The sequence below is a fragment of the Pantherophis guttatus genome, chromosome 2, assembly GCF_059756535.1.
Source record: "Pantherophis guttatus breed Tessera chromosome 2, ASM5975653v1, whole genome shotgun sequence".
Taxonomy (NCBI): domain Eukaryota; kingdom Metazoa; phylum Chordata; class Lepidosauria; order Squamata; family Colubridae; genus Pantherophis; species Pantherophis guttatus.
Genome location: NC_142064.1, coordinates 163,222,830 through 163,238,628, shown reverse-complemented (window position 1 = coordinate 163,238,628; position 15,799 = coordinate 163,222,830). Strand labels below are relative to the sequence as shown.

General features: G+C 37.0%; 2 protein-coding genes across 3 annotated transcripts in view; both read left to right on the top strand.

Annotated features, from left to right (window-relative positions):
- The window catches only part of FBF1 (Fas binding factor 1), a 38,857-nt gene extending 38,659 nt beyond the window's left edge, over positions 1–198 (top strand). Inside the window, exon 30 of the mRNA XM_034408618.3 lies at positions 44–198. Coding sequence (XP_034264509.1) covers positions 44–127 — 84 coding nt within the window. The 3' untranslated portion in view covers positions 128–198. The remainder of the gene's footprint in view (positions 1–43) is intronic.
- A 2,615-nt stretch (positions 199–2,813) lies between these two features.
- MRPL38 (mitochondrial ribosomal protein L38) lies at positions 2,814–14,186 on the top strand. Of its 2 annotated transcripts, none has more exons than XM_034408619.3 (9): positions 2,814–2,957; positions 4,474–4,653; positions 5,220–5,354; positions 5,449–5,657; positions 7,318–7,390; positions 8,833–8,878; positions 10,863–11,021; positions 12,004–12,140; positions 13,781–14,186. In XM_034408619.3, exons 1-9 carry the CDS (start codon positions 2,891–2,893, stop codon positions 13,915–13,917), a joined length of 1,143 nt encoding a protein of 380 aa, XP_034264510.1. In that variant the 5' UTR covers positions 2,814–2,890; the 3' UTR covers positions 13,918–14,186. The 2 variants fall into 2 exon arrangements, with proteins under 2 accessions (XP_034264510.1, XP_034264511.1); XM_034408620.3 differs by having other exon boundaries at positions 2,851–3,720.
- Positions 14,187–15,799: the final 1,613 nt, after the last annotated feature.

The following is a 15,799-nucleotide window of genomic DNA, read 5'->3' as shown; positions in this document are numbered from 1 at the left end:
AGCCGTTTCACCATTTTCATTCTGTTTTTGTTTTTTCTAATAGGATCATGACTTCTTGGAAGAAGAGCAGTTCTTTTTAGAAACCTTGAAGAGAACTTCCTATAAGACTTCCTTCCAATCAGCATGAGAGAGGATCAGTCCTAAAGATAGCTGTGCCAAGATTCACATTTCCTCCAAATAAAAAAAAAAATGATGTTATCACTTTGAATGGTTAACATGAAATCAAGCACATAAATAACTGCCAAATTCAATTTAGGCAGAAGCTATATTTTGTAAAATAAATATTTTTAAATGTTTCCTTACACTACTGTTGGCAGATCAACAGTTTCGTGTTTTGCTGAAACTCTTTGCCTATTAGCTGGCTTTGAAGAATGGTCCTTCAGAACAGTGGTCTGTCTTTGTATATCCCCAATATATTTTCACATCACCTTTGTCTCTTGTAATAATTTAATTTATTTATTGCACATATATCCTGCCACAATCTGATGCCTTTCAGCAGCTCACATAATATAAGACATTGAGATTGTTCCAAAATACTACTACTGCTGAGAAGCAGTTTATCCTAGTTTCAGTTCCCCTTCTATCCCAGAATCATGAGACTACAAGGATTTCCTTCATACATGATCTAACAGGTCAAGCTGATTCAAGTTGGAGTAGGCAATCCAGAGTGTAGAGATTATGGAGTTTAACCGTGAAGGAGGAATGAATATTTAGCCCTAGGAAGAAGAGAGACTCGGAAAGAACTGCTGGATAACTCTGCCTTGATTCTCTTTACTATTAGTCAAAGTAGTGGGAAACGCAAGCTTTTGACGTTCTGTTATACTCTACAACAATAGAATCCTAACAGTCTTTGTGATGTCTGTTTCCTCACCTAGCCTATTTTGAGGAGTTGATATCAATTTTCAAAGCTTCCACACACATTCAGAAAAACATCAAACTTTGTCTTGGATTGTGTCAGGGCACCCCTTTATCTGAAGAACAACTTGCTGAAACACTATTACAACCAATAAAGGAAAATATTTGTACCTCAATGTTAAAATGAGGGGTCCTTGGTGCTTTCTGAGCTTGGTTTTTTTCTTACAAATGTTTCATTGCCCATTTTGACTAGCACTGATGATGTTACCTTGTTACTTCTGCAAGAAAACAACCAAACTCAGCACCAAACACTATTACATTAATAAGTGGATATACAAATCACTCTGAAATATGCCATGGTTCAATTGGCATGATAATTGTGACAATGCTTACTTCAGTCAAAAGCAGTCCAGCCCAACCAATATTTCGTCACTCTTATGGGAGTTTGCTGAAGCTGAAAAGCCCAGAAAGAATTGTTTATGGAAGATCAACCAGCAGAACTTCCTACAGATCACTAGGGTGACCTTTGTTCCGAGTCTCCTGAAATAAAGAGCTGTGTGCCAGTAATGGGATTCAATTTTTTTTACTACCAGTTCTGTGGGCGTGGCTTGGTACTGTAAAATCTCCATTCCCTCCCCACTCCAGGGAAAGGTTACTGCAAAATCCCCATTTCCTCCTGATCAGCTGGGGCTCCGGAGGCAGAGAATAGATGGGGGCGGGGCCAGTCAGAGGTGGTATTTACTGGTTCTCCGAACTACTCAAAATTTCCGCTATGAGTTCTTCAGAATTGGTCAGTACCTGCTGAATACCACCTCTGGCTGTGTCCCTCATTGAAGGCCGTGATACTTTGCTGGATAATTACCAGAACTTCATGCAAAGATTGAGCTGCATCTCACAATCTGATCAGGAGAGCAATAGCAATAGCAAATGAAGAGATGCATAAACTGAAGCAGGACTGACATCGTGAATCTGTGTGGTATTTTTAATTATATGCCAGAAATGTGGGATGGAATGATCTTGCTCGAACCTGTTTCAATTATTGAGACATGAAAGAACTTATAATGTGCATCAACCAGTGGGTGATTGTGGGGGAAATAAGGGGGAAAATTTTCCACTTTTTTTCTCCCCTATCCTACCTTATTATGGTCTGCTTGGACATCAAGATTGGAGAACCATGCAAATAGAAAAAGAGATCCCTGTCTGCACCAAAGAAACGGAGGAGACCTTGGTTTGTTTCTGCTGTAAAGCCTCAGGACACCTAGCTAAGGCTTGCACCTTTGAATCAGATGCTAACTGGAACTGTAAATCATATCATAGCAAGTGCCCAAATCACTTTTTTTTTTGTCTCAGAAAAAAAAAATTATTTTGAGACCTGCTCCTGGTTAGACCCCTTAACTGTATGACCATTAAGGATCAGTTTCCCACCGTTCTTATTTCAGATCTGCTGAATTACCTTCAGTAAGCAGGTATTTTTTTAAAAAAAAACTAGACTTGAGCTTAGAAGTTAAATCACAATGAAAGAAGGCCCTGGATATTTAACTATCTTGTTTAACACCGCCAATGGCATCAGCTTGACTTGTTCCTTAATTTATAATTGTAAAATTTATACTGTAAAGTGATCCTTACCACTCCAACAAAGTAGCAAAGTTGTTGTCATATGAAAATTCTAAAAGAATAAAACTAATTATTACAGGGAGTTTTCTGTGTGTTTATACATTTTGCTCCTGACTGGCAATCCTCATTTTAATTAAATACATTTTAACTAAGTACATTTTAATTAAGTACATTTACTGTACTGTAGCCTCAGTGGAAAGTCAGCTAATTTCAAAGAAACACACTGCTTGTTATAGCATACGATTTTACGAATCGACAGATGAAGCGGACGCTTAGAAGAATTATTAAAAGAATTAAAATATTTTTTTAAAAAAAACCTTTGCAGGCACTCGGGGAACAACTTCGGCGTGACGTCACTCATATGCGCCAATAGCGCCCTGAGGGACCCTTTCCAAGAGAGGGAACCTAAGATCCTACAAAAATGGCGGCGCCCGTTCTAAACGTCGCCCTGCGCGGATTCCGGAATAGCAGAGGCTTTAGTACTACTGGTGGGTGATGCTAGAATGGGAGAGAAAATTGGGGCATTTTTTTCCCGGTGATCTTTCAGCGCTTCATGAAACGGGCTTCCCCGCTTTAGAAGTCCACCTCTGACCATTCCTCCTGTTAAATTTTGTTCCATTATATTCCAATGTCGATGGAGATTCTGAGTCATGCAGGTCATGGTTGTCCCAAAGATGCTTTTTCAAGAGGCAACTGGACTTTCTTGTTTTTCTTTGAAGACGTTTCGCTTCTCATCCAAGAAGCTTCTTCAGCTCTTATATTCCAGGGCATCCCTGTGTCTGGAATGTTGATATCACCTTTATAGGCTTTGTTGAAATATTCCAGGAATGGTGGTCTTTTCACTTAGAGTTGGATGGATTTAGGTTTTTCTGCAAGCATAGTATGCATCTTAACTTGTAAGGTTCTGCTAGGTTTACACTCTCTGAACTGCAGATACCCAAACAATCATACAATAATAGATTACCGAGACTGAAAATATTTTGATAGATGTGGTTTAAACCTTGCACCAGTGGTGCACATCTCTGCTGTTAATTTGTTGATTTTTTTTAAAGCTTCTGTGCAAGAAATTTGCTCTGAAAGGAGGATCCTTAAAGCTGTCTGTAATTTGCTATGAAAGGTGGATCCGTAAAGCATTTTTTAAAATGCAGTCATTTTAATAAAGGCAAGAAAGGTCTTGGATGCATGAGGGCCAAAGCATTTCTTTAAAATCACTTTTGAAATGAGGACAGTGCTCTCAACTTGTATGAAGAGGTTGGTTATGGATATATCGTTTTTTCATTCTGTAAAATGCTTATCAAAAATGCCCACAAAGGACTGGTCCCAGGTTGAAGGGAACAGTAGTTATTCGTGTTTACTTATGCCATTAATAACTGCAGTATTTGGAAACTAACATAAAACAGATTATTAAAAGTGGCTAGTAGTATTGGTGCCTTTTTATGTATATAAACATTATATTGATTTTGATTGCAGCTAAAATACATTGTTTTAATGGTTAAAATTAGGCATTCTGTGATCACTCATTGTGTATCTATATTTCCAATAAACTAAATGTAGATACAGATATAAAGGTATCTTCATTTTAGAAGAAGAGTACAGTTACTAACTACTCTGTTTTTAAAAATCATCTTGGAAATAGATTTTATACTTTTGCAGATGGAGAGACAGAAAAATTGATGGTATGTTTTGGTGCTATATTATGCTATTTATTTCATATAGTTCACAGATAAATGTAGAAATAAATGTCATGATTCAGTGTTTGATTCTTTCACCTTTTTTCATACTGTGTTTAAGTCTAACAATTTAAACATGTAAATTAAATGTACATTTTAATATAATTATCTGTTTTTGCAGTCTTTTTTCTTCATTTTGCTCCTATGTCCATTGTGGGATGGTTACATTTGAATAGGAGAAGCCCAAATGAAGATCTAGCCTACTGTGTTTTTGATCCAACAGGATAATTTGTTACACAAATACAAATTATTTTGTTTTATGTTTTTGTTTTAGCTGTCCTCTGCAAACTGGGTGTACCTCTGGGACCAATGCCTAATGAAGACATTGATGTTAGTAATTTGGAAGCACTGGAAAAATATCGTGTTTTCACTCGCTATTTCAAGGTAGCAGAAAAAGAAAATAAAAAAACTCCTTGGTGGCGAACATATAAGAAATACATCACTCCAGAGGAAGGTATTGACCATCGAAGGGCACAAAATCCCAGTTCAGTTTTTTTCCCCCTTCCAGTAGCTTTGATCAAATAGTTTAATATTTTTCCCAATGCATTTTGTATACTTATACATTTTATTGACCATGATAGAATATATTTTTGAATAAGCATACAATGAATTGGATTGTAATATTCAATTCTGTTGAGAAAGTGAACAGGAAAGTATAAACAAAATAAAGTTAATGATTTGGCTTTTGTAATTATATCTTGAAAATGAAACAGAACAATTGTTTCTGTTCAAAAAGCAAGGCATCTATTAGAAAAATGCACTGATTTGTTTCCCCCTTTAACTTGTAATGAATTCTGCAACCTTAAGAGTTCTATACATCAGAGATTTAAAGTCTACAACAGGCACTTTCTACATATTCTAAGATAGAAAATAAGTGGTTATTTTCATCTTTAAGGCCTGTTATTTAAACAAGACATTGACTCTGCCCAATTTTTCAAGTAGTTATGGGTTGTCCATCAGTATATTGTATAGAAAGCTACAAGATTTATTTTGCATAATCTCTTTTCTTTTAAATCTTAGATAAAGAGGCAAAGATCGACATTGGTCTGCCCAGTCTTCCACTATCACGAAGAAATATATATAAAGAAAGAAAGGCTTTTAGGAAACAAAATTTAACTAATCCAGAACTGGAAAAGGCATCCTGGCTCAAAACATGTATGTTAATAACCACTCTCCCAACATTTACTTTCTTTGCATTCACAAGCGTTTATCCATTTTGTTTACTTAACTATTTTGTTTCTGCTTGCAGTGCAGATTCCGCTAGATGATGTCAAAGCTGAATGGGAAAGAACCAGTGGCCCATATCACAAGCAACGATTAGCAGAACACTATGGACTGTACCGGGACTTGTTTGATAATGCTATGTTTGTTCCCAGAGTGCTTCTAAAAGTGGAATATAACCAGGATGAGAATTACGTTATGCCAGTTTATTATGGAAATGTGGTTACTCCCACAGAGGTATTTACCAAGAATAGGAGCTTTGAGATAAAGTACATCCTTTTTTGGTTTTGGTTTGTCTGCTGCTCATGCACGTATTAGGTATAAGACACTAAAGTAAATTTCCTGGAGGGTTTCACAAAATTGTGCCTAATGAATATGTCATTACTCTAAACATGTTAATAGTTATATGTTCTAATGTACTAATGTACATTAGACTAATGTACTAATATAGTGCTCTGCCAGCAAAATACCCACCTTGCAGGTCTACAGCTGTTAGGGTTAAGCTGCATGAAATCAGATTCACTATAAATTAATTCTACAATTAGAATTAACACCTAGTAAATAGGAATAGTTATAATCAAAGATACATGCAGTGCTCTCTTTGTCAGATTAACTACTGTCAGGTTAACTATTAACTTACTTATTGACCACTTGTTCAGCAACTGTCCAAAGTTACAATAGTGCTGAGAAAGGGGACTTACGGCTGATCCTAGAGGATGTGGTTGTCACAATTACATATTTGCAATTTGGGTATTTGGCAACCAGCATGGATTTACAATGGTCACAGTGTTCTGCAATTATGTGATCACCTTTTGTGACCTTCCCAACCAGCTTCTGATCAACATAACATGCTTAATAATGTATGGTAATTTGCTTAATGAACTGGGAACTGACATAACTAATGTTTTATTTTACAACTAGGTTAGCTATGCAATTTCCAGTCTCAATTGCATCAGTGAAGTGAACATAACTTTCACTTATTAAATGTTTGTGTACTATTTTGGTAGTACAATACCTGGAGCAGTTTTCAACTAAGTACAGACAAATGCTAAAAATCAGCAGTGAATTGTTTTGTGAAGAAAAAAAGTATCAGTTGCACAGTAAAGCATGAGTAAAGCAGAAACTACCATCATCTTAAATATCTGGGACCATAAGATGCTCTATCACATAATCATGACAAGAGATGCTTCAACTACTGACTCTCAACCTTACTTGTAAATTTTGCATGAGCTGGAATAATCATACAGAATGAGATAGCTTTTTGCAATACTGTTGGTGTTTGGGTGAGACTTCTGTTATCAATAACAGCAGTATGACCTTTTTTTATTGTCCACAGAATCTCTCAAATTCATGCAGTAAGGAAACTTGTCAGTTATTTTCTCCTATTTGTAACCTAAAATGGAAGAAAAGGGGAGTGTAAATCATCAAGATAGTTATTGTACACATCTTGGTTGAAAATAATCCTCTCCCAAATTCCCCAAACATCTTGAAATATACTTTCTATCCACTTGAGTGATATAATGGGGGTGGGGGGATGGGGTGTGTCACTACCTTTCCTTTTGCAATCCATGGCTCCCAAAATTTGTTCCCACCCCCTACCTTTTTTTCTACCGCATCTTCCTTTTTAACTCCCAAATCCCTTGAGAATGTTAGTTTTGGTTCTCCATGCTGCAGTTATCAAGAAATGATTTAAATGTCTGTTGGCTGATGTGAAAGCTGTGAACAGCTAGGAGAGCAAGTTTAAGAAATTATTGTTATTTCAACTAAGAGACTACTCAACTACATCAGCGACTCTGGATATTTTACAGTTAAAGTTGTAATTCTTTATTCAGGACCATGGTGGGGTGGGGGTGGGGGAATAGCTTTTTAATACTCATTGCCATATTTTCTTGTTTAGGCTTTTAATCCTCCTGAAGTCTCATTTGAAGCAGATGAAGGAACACTTTGGACATTGTTGCTCACTAATCTAGGTAAGTGCCATTATGTTAAGAATACTTTCTTAGTATGATAGGATTTCTTAACAGTTGGAAAAGATTTTCCATTGCACATTTTGATGGAGCTTCTGATTAAAATCCAGTTGCTGCAGCTGAAACAAAAGTCTATAGAGAAAAGAAATCAGAAATCATACAATTAAGAAAAACTGCCTAGATTGGGGTTCCTCAGAGTGGTTAATATTGACCCCCACAGTCAGTGGGACTATTTGATAAATGGCTTGGAATCAATAGCAGGTTGATAAATGATCAAAGGCCAATTGGGGGTCAATATTTTGGGGTTTCTTTGGAGCTCCATTTTGGTGTCTAGTCCAGTGAGACAGTGTTACCCAGGGTTGAACAGTTAGTCGCTGGTGAGAGCAACTTTGAGTTGTCTCTTTTATTATGGTTCTTTGCATAGTCAGCTAGATTTTTAGACAGGACTTGGTATTTTTATCCGCCTATTGAGACCTTCCCAAGGACCTGGGATAGGCAGATTTTGTTGTTTGATGGTGTTAAAGTTTGTAGTATTAGAGTACCTGTTAAATTATTTTTATATAATGTTTGGGAGTCAGTGAACAATTTGAAAATCCATGAAGGGTTGATGAGGTAAAGAGTTTGGGGATACCTGGCTTAGATCTTTGTTCGATTTAATTTAGATAATTCTTGCTTTTGTATGGTAGGACTGGGCATTTTAAAGGAGGATTTTGCAAGTTCTAGATGTTTCTTTGTCCCTAGAGTCTAGACTGTGTTTAAAGCTTGTAGAAGTTGTGAGCAATATAAAAAAGGCTGCAATTTTTTCCTCAAAGCTGATCAAATTGTACCACTATCCAAACTCACTTGCTGCTTTGCCTGTCCAGGCCCATTGTAGGCTTTTGCTGACATATTGCCTGCCAGATCTGGCAACCCCCATGAGTCAGAGATTAAAATTAAAATGCTCATAGTAAATAGCTGTATTTATTTAATTAATTAATCTATATGTCAGCCATCCCACACTATCCTAGTGATTCTGGGAAATTTATAATCTTTATCCAGCCTGACCTCAATCCCATTTTTTAATCATTTTAGGCATCGAGTACCACAGAATATGAGTTTAAAGAGATCATACAATAGTTTGAAATGTTTTGCAATTTTAAAATATTTTATTATAATTTAATTTAGTTTTAAAATCGGATGACTATGGATTAATATGTGGTACAGATGTATCAGAACTGGGGGGGGCGTTGTTTTGTCAAATGTTTCTTTATATAATATTGTTCAACCTTTGTCATTCAGTTTTTAAAAAGCCATTGTGAAACTTTTTTATAGTAGCATGAAAAATGAACTGTTGTAGTAGTTAAGAAAAAAATCTGAATATGCTATAGCCAAAATAGTATAATAAAGATATACTTTGTAAGATAAGTTGTATATTTACTGGGTTTTTGTATACCTTGTGTGTACAGATGGACACCTGTCTGAGGGCAATTTGGAGTACGTCCATTGGTTGGTGTGAGTATTAGCACTGTTTAGAATACAGAATAACAGAGCTGAAAGGCACCTTGGAGGTCTTCTAGTCCAACCTCCTGCTCTGTGGGCATCATTTTCATATTCAAAGGGAATCTGGAACAGAATCTCAACATTTAGCTTCCAATGTACTATCACGCTAATTTCCCTGATCCACACATTATTATAGAATCATAGAATATATGGATTAGATGGGATCTTAGTCTAGCCTATTCCACTTCTCAGTGTATAATCTACTAGTATGGCAAGCCCATTACATGGCCTTCAAGTCAGCAGACTCCATTGACTTCTGTTAATGAAGCAGCTTATACTGTTAGAAATGTGCCCTTAATAATTAGCTGGAATCTACTCCTTTTCCATTTAAAATTATTCTTTCTTGCCCTGGAACATGTTTGACCACCTCTGCTCCATGTTCTGTAACTTGAAGCCATTAGTTCTTAAATAAAGGTCTATGATCTCAATGGTCTAAAGCTAAGAAAAGAATGGATATTGGTTCTTTGGCTGTTTCTACTTTTGAGGAGCCAATATATTTGCCAGATGTGATCAGAACTGGACCATTCTAACAAGCCAAGGAAGATTTTAGTTGTAGTTGGCTCGAATACTTCTTAGTTGGAATGAAAATACACAATTTGGGGGGGGGGTGTTGTATAACAAGTCTATTCTCCTCTTTGAGCCCTAGAAAACTATTGTATCCTACTTCTTTCCTCCTTCCCCTTTGTGCAATTGTTTTCAGTCTTTGATTAATTAAGACCCATGGTTTAGTGGTATGACATGTTCTTTGCATGTCAAAGGCCCGAAGTTGAATGTCAAAAAGCATGGCAATCAGAGTCAGTTGGCAGGTGGACCTCTGATCTTCCAGATGGCATTACACACAAAATACTCAGCAAAGCCAGACTGTGTGCTCAGAAGTGAGTGATGCTAATGCTGTAGGTTAGCAGTATCTGGAAGGTGAGAGGCACTCCCCATATTAGTCTTGATGATGCATATTTCTTATCTGTACATCCTACCTTTCCTCTAAGGAGGTTATGATGGTATGCATGGAATAGTTTGTCATTTTACCCTTGCATAAAGAATAAGCTCCATAGATGAATGAGGACTTGAATCTGGATCTCCCTTATCCCAGTCATGCTCCTTAACCACTATCCCACATTGTCTCTTTCATCTATTTAATATATATCCAACAATATTCTATCTAATATAAGGCAATTTTAAATTGTTTATTATTACTATGCCAAAGAAACACCAGGTTCAATAATGCTATAAGAGTATATGTAAGTGATTTATTTTCCCTCAAAAGGCAAAAAGAGGGCAAGAATATATGGAACGAGAAAACTAAGAAGATGGTTTGTATTGCAAAAAAATAGGAAGAAAAATATTAGAAGGAAGAATTTGGAAGGGCCTTCCAAATTCTTAACCTCAACCTTCCCCAGACAGGATGCTTTCTGAATGTGAGGGTTTCAAGTTTTAGAATTCTCTGTGTGGCCACAGCTGAGAATCCAGGGAATTTAAAATCCATACATCTTAAAGTTGGCGGAAAGCTGTCTGACCTTCAGTAAACTTTATAGGATTTGAATTGTCTAAATAGGAATTCTTGTGAATTTGACAAAACCCTGAGGATTGCATTGATTTCTGAGATATGCCCTATAATGTAACACTGGTTAAAACAGAGATGAGATCCTTGGAATCCAACAGCACTCCGTCTGGTAAACTTAAAAGACCCTGAGGGATGAGCTCAAAGTTTCCCCAGCACTGTACACTGCCCAGTTAAATTGCTAGCAGCTTTTGCCAAGTAGCAAATCAGTTTTGCAAGGGGAACTTGCTAACCTTTATTATTATCCTCATTGGAATAGCTCCAACTTCCCCAAGATAAACTGTAATTCTATCCTTTGGTGGCTGTAGAATGAATTCTTTGTTTGTTCAGGGGAATAATATCAAGCAAACATGTTTGGATCCTGTTTTATATCAACAGGGGAAACATTCCGGGCAACCAAATAGAGGCAGGGCAAGAAATCTGCCATTATTTCCCTGCATTTCCAGCCAGAGGAACGGGATACCATCGCTACGTCTTCCTTCTATTCAAACAGCACCAGCCAATTGATTTTACTGAAGATGTGCGGCCAACACCATGGTAACTCTTCACGTTTTCCATCTAATGATGAAAGAAAATTGTATTGGGATGTTACATCTTATCTCAGGAGATGACAGATTTAGGAAGGAAAACTGACAGTTTAAGATTTTTTTAATATTAAGACCGAAAGGTGCTTTTTCAAGAGGCAATTGGACTTTCTGTTTTTTCTTCAAAGACGTTTCGCTTCTCATCCAAGAAGCTTCTTCAACTCTGGCTGGATGGTGTCAGAGCCCATCTAGTCAGAGCTGAAGAAGCTTCTTGGATGAGAAGCGAAATGCCTTCAAAGAAAAATCAGAAAGTCCAATTGCCTCTTGAAAAAGCACCTTTGGGACAATTATGACCTGGATGACTGACTCTCCAGAGGCATTTAATATTAAGAGTTTAAAACAGTTCAGTTCAGCAGGAAAAAAAAATAGACACAGCACAACTTGAAAACAAACACAACTAACCAAATGGCTTTAAATGTTGGAACCTTTTTATTGGACAGTAGTCTGTACACACAACTGTTCGGGCTGCTTCTTTGGGTATAAATCAGCATAGGGCCAGTAGTTATATTAAGTAACTCTGGGGTCTTCCAGTGTAATTCTCACAGATAGAGTGGGGTACAGGTGTTGATGCCCACTAAGCTCTGTTTTTTAAATGGCTGTACAATGAATGTACAATGGCAGGCAGAGGGAACACAGTCAAGATAAAACTGCTTATAGGAAGCTGTTGAATAGGAGAATTGGGTATAATTCTCTCATTCCAGGAACCCCACGTTTATACCTGTTTAAAATTTAAACCAGTTTTAAATTGTTTTTTTTTTCTCACTTTCACTCTCATTAAATTATGATTTCTAGGGGGAAAAACATAGTGCTCAACACATAGCACATCTATATTTTCAATTTAAGAGTTCAGAAATTGATGTTTGAACAGGGAGATAATAATAGATGAAGCGATTACAAAACACAAACCCACTGCATTTGTATTTTCATCTCTTCAGTCACAGCCTCAAGATGAGAACATTCAAAACATTTGACTTCTACAAGAAGCATCAGAGTGACATGACACCAGCAGGACTGGCATTTTTCCAATGCGAGTGGGATAAGTCTGTTACAAACATCTTTTATGAGCTTCTTAGTAAGTAATGGATCACATGTAAAATATCTACAGTTTTGCATTTTATTTAGAGTTGAAATGAAATGTTGGGACAGACTTAAACTTTGTTATCCCAAATAAACCATATAATTGGGTGGGAATGAGGTGTAAGCTGTAGTTTAAACCCAAAATTGATAGAAACTGGAAGCTTCCTCTTCAAAAAATCCCTTGATCAGTCACTCTTTTATGGGGCCTGTTTTGGGTAATTGGCACTGAAATAGTATGGGAGAGAACTTGCAAATGTACTCATAATTTAGCACACAGTAAATATGCATGGAATAGAAACTGCAAGTGGGAGCCATGTTTAGTGAGGTGCTGGGGGGAGTCGCTGAGAATCCTATTCCTAAGGCTTCTAAGAGCTCCAGTGTGAAAATCTTTACAGATGCAGCATGAGACTCATCCTATCAAGGCTCAAAAGTTAAACAGGGTCATGCCTGACTTATATTTGGATAGAAAACCACTAGGGAATTTCAGAGCCTGTAGACCAGTTTACAAAGCTTGAAGGAAACATCCCTGAAAATACAATGGTAAATCATGTCCTTACCACTAGCAAGAAAACATCACAGACAAATCCTCTAAGCAATCATACTGTGGATTAAGTTCCCTTTATTTCCTTATTAGTTGTATGATAAATTTGAGGAATATCTATTGCTGTTTCATTGTGTACTTTCCAGTGGCAGTTTCTGTAAAATTATAAAGAAAGTCCCCCTGTATATATTTCAGGTTTTCAGTAGTAATGATTGATTTATTATGTGCCATCAGGTCATTAACTTTTAGTAACCACCCACATCAATATTCTCCCTGATAAACTGTTTTTAACCTTTTAGGTCCTCCAATAATGAAAATATCACAACTGTAACTGAGCCCATCTATTTTATTGCTGGTTGTCTTCCTCTTCTTTTTCCTTCCTCCTTTCCCAGCAATAACACCTTCTCCAGAGTGTTAGGTCTTCATATAATGTGTCCAAAATAGTATAATTTGAACCTAGTCATTTGTGAAGTGGGAACCCTGGATTAATTTATTTGATAATCCATTTTTTTGTTTTCTTGCCTGTCCACAGTGTACTTGGGAATCTTCTCCAACACCAAAGTTGAAAAGTTTAATACTCTTCCTATCCTGTTTCAAAGTTCAGGCAGTAACTTTAGCTTGAAACTATTTTGTTTTTTGAAATGCTAATGCTAATACTATTGAGTGTTATACTACTGGGTTATATTTTAAGCCATATACCGTTAGTTGGTGCAGCTTCCAGGCCCCAGTGGTTTTATCAACTAAGTGTAGAACTTTCAGAATTATTTAGTCCAGGAATTTCTGAACTTAAACAGAAAGTTACTCCAGCAAGAAATAAACAGAACAGATAGTAACCAGCAGAATGTGACTGTGGATCAACCACAATCTGGATATAGATTTATAATTACTGAATTCGCTTCTTTTCACTTTATTAGGAAGAGAAGGAAGCATATGCTTTTTCAGGGCACAGTGAAAATACTGCAGACCATGACAGATAAAAGATAGAAAACTGATGAGCCATTAATTGGTCAACCATTGAGATAAGAATCTTAAGATCAGAGCTTGTTATGTTTGTAATTGTTGAGAAGTGCTAACATTCTCTCTTCCTTTTATAGACATGAAGGAACCAGTGTTTGACTTTGTTCGGCCACCCAGATATCATCCTCCCCAGAAGAAATATCCACACCGTGAGCCTCTGAGGTACCTGGACAGGTACAGAGACAGTAATGAATCCACCTATGGCATTTACTGAGCAAACGAACATACTTATTTCCATAGGAGATCTGAACAGAATAATTTGTGTGTCTGGTTTCCCCCCCACACCCCAAAAAAAAGAACAGAAGACCATAAAATATCATTGAAAGTGATCCAGCTTATCACCCGCTTGGAAGAAAATCCAGTTTTCATCTCTCTTGTGTATATGTGTCTCAGATATTTTGCTAATTTGTTTCCAGTATTTGATCAAGAAAACTTAAAGAATAAAATATTTTTATTTGAATAAAATCAGACAATACAATACAATACATGTTGCAAAATGTTCGATTGCTACAGAAGCTGGACTATGCATTATCTTTCATATTAAAGAAGAAAGAAAAGCCGGATTTCAAAATATTTGAAAACAGTTTCCTGGGAAGAAACACATGGAATCACTTGCAGGCATAGGTTGCTGGGACTGACTTGCATAGGCATGGGCAGCAGCTTCCCTGTAATTCCAATGTTCCCGCTTTAAAGCCTCCAACTAAGATTGTATGGGAGTGTTTTCCTCTAAGCCAGTCTTGACTGCTGATGACTATATAAACAAGTCCCTGAAGTTTCCTTGGCAAGATTTTCAGAATTGGTTTACCATTGCCTTTTTCCTAGTGCTGAGAGTGGCCTAACTGACTTTGGGCCTAAGGCAGGACTAAAACTCAATCGTCTCCAGGTTTGTAGCCCAATGCCTTAACCACTATACCAGACTGTCCCTCAGGGCCCAACCATGATTGCAATTGATAATTCTTCAGGGGTGGGGAGTTACTGCTTTTGATGGTTTTTATATTGGGTTTTTATTTTTATAATCACCTGGAATCACCGATGGTAAGTTGGGCAGCCATATAATTTTAAAAAAATAAATAAATAAACTCAAGAGCATTATGAGGTTCAACACAGAATGAAGTACAATGGATTTGTCCCACTAGCTATTAAGACTGAAAATTAAGTAAAAGATTTACCATACCAGACATGGTCACTAAACAAACAATTTTATGTTTAATGAAATCAATTTTTGTTCACATACAGGAAATCTAGGAGTCTAAAAATGATGTCAGATGTTGAATGTTTTGAAACATGCTGAAAAAATTTCTTTATCATTTTTATATCTGTTCCACTTTTAAAATAGGTTTCACAACCATTATAACTATCATTATTGTTAGAATAGCAATAGCACTTAGACTTATATTCCGCTTCACAGTGCTTTACAGCCCTCTCTACGTGATTTACAGATTCAGCATATTGCCCCCAACAATCTAGATCCTCATTTTACCCACCTCAGAAGGATGGAAGAGTCAACCTTGAGCCTGGTGAGATTTGAACTGCCAAATTGCAGTCAGCTGGCAGTCAGCAGAAGTATCCTGCAATACTGCACACTAACCACTGGGCTACCGAATACTTAGATCCATGATGGCGAACCTATGGTACGCATGCCCAAGGTGGCACGCTGAGACATCTTTCCGGGCACATGAGCTTTCGCCCAACTCACCAGCAGCTGCGCATGCACGCACGCCCCAGCTGGTGTTCGGGCCTCCGGTGCACATGCGCACAATTCAGGGGACCCACTGGTCTTCGGAGCTCTCCTGCTCATGCACACATATTTTCAAAAAGTTAACCAAGGTCTTTGAGAGAAGGATACTGAGGATTCTTTGCAAGATTTTGGTTATTTTTTTAAAAAAATATTTTTTTTGACACATGCAAAAGTTACTGCCTCATAAGAACTGCATCTATTATAGTAAGTTCAGGGGCTAAGCAAGCATTGCCATTTTTTCTGCTGCTAGAGGGGATTACAATTGTGGTATCTTGAACTTTTTGTTCAATGGGGTATGGATAGATCTGTGGTTTAATTATGAGAAAAATGAAAAACACCTCTTTGTAGCTAATCTGTG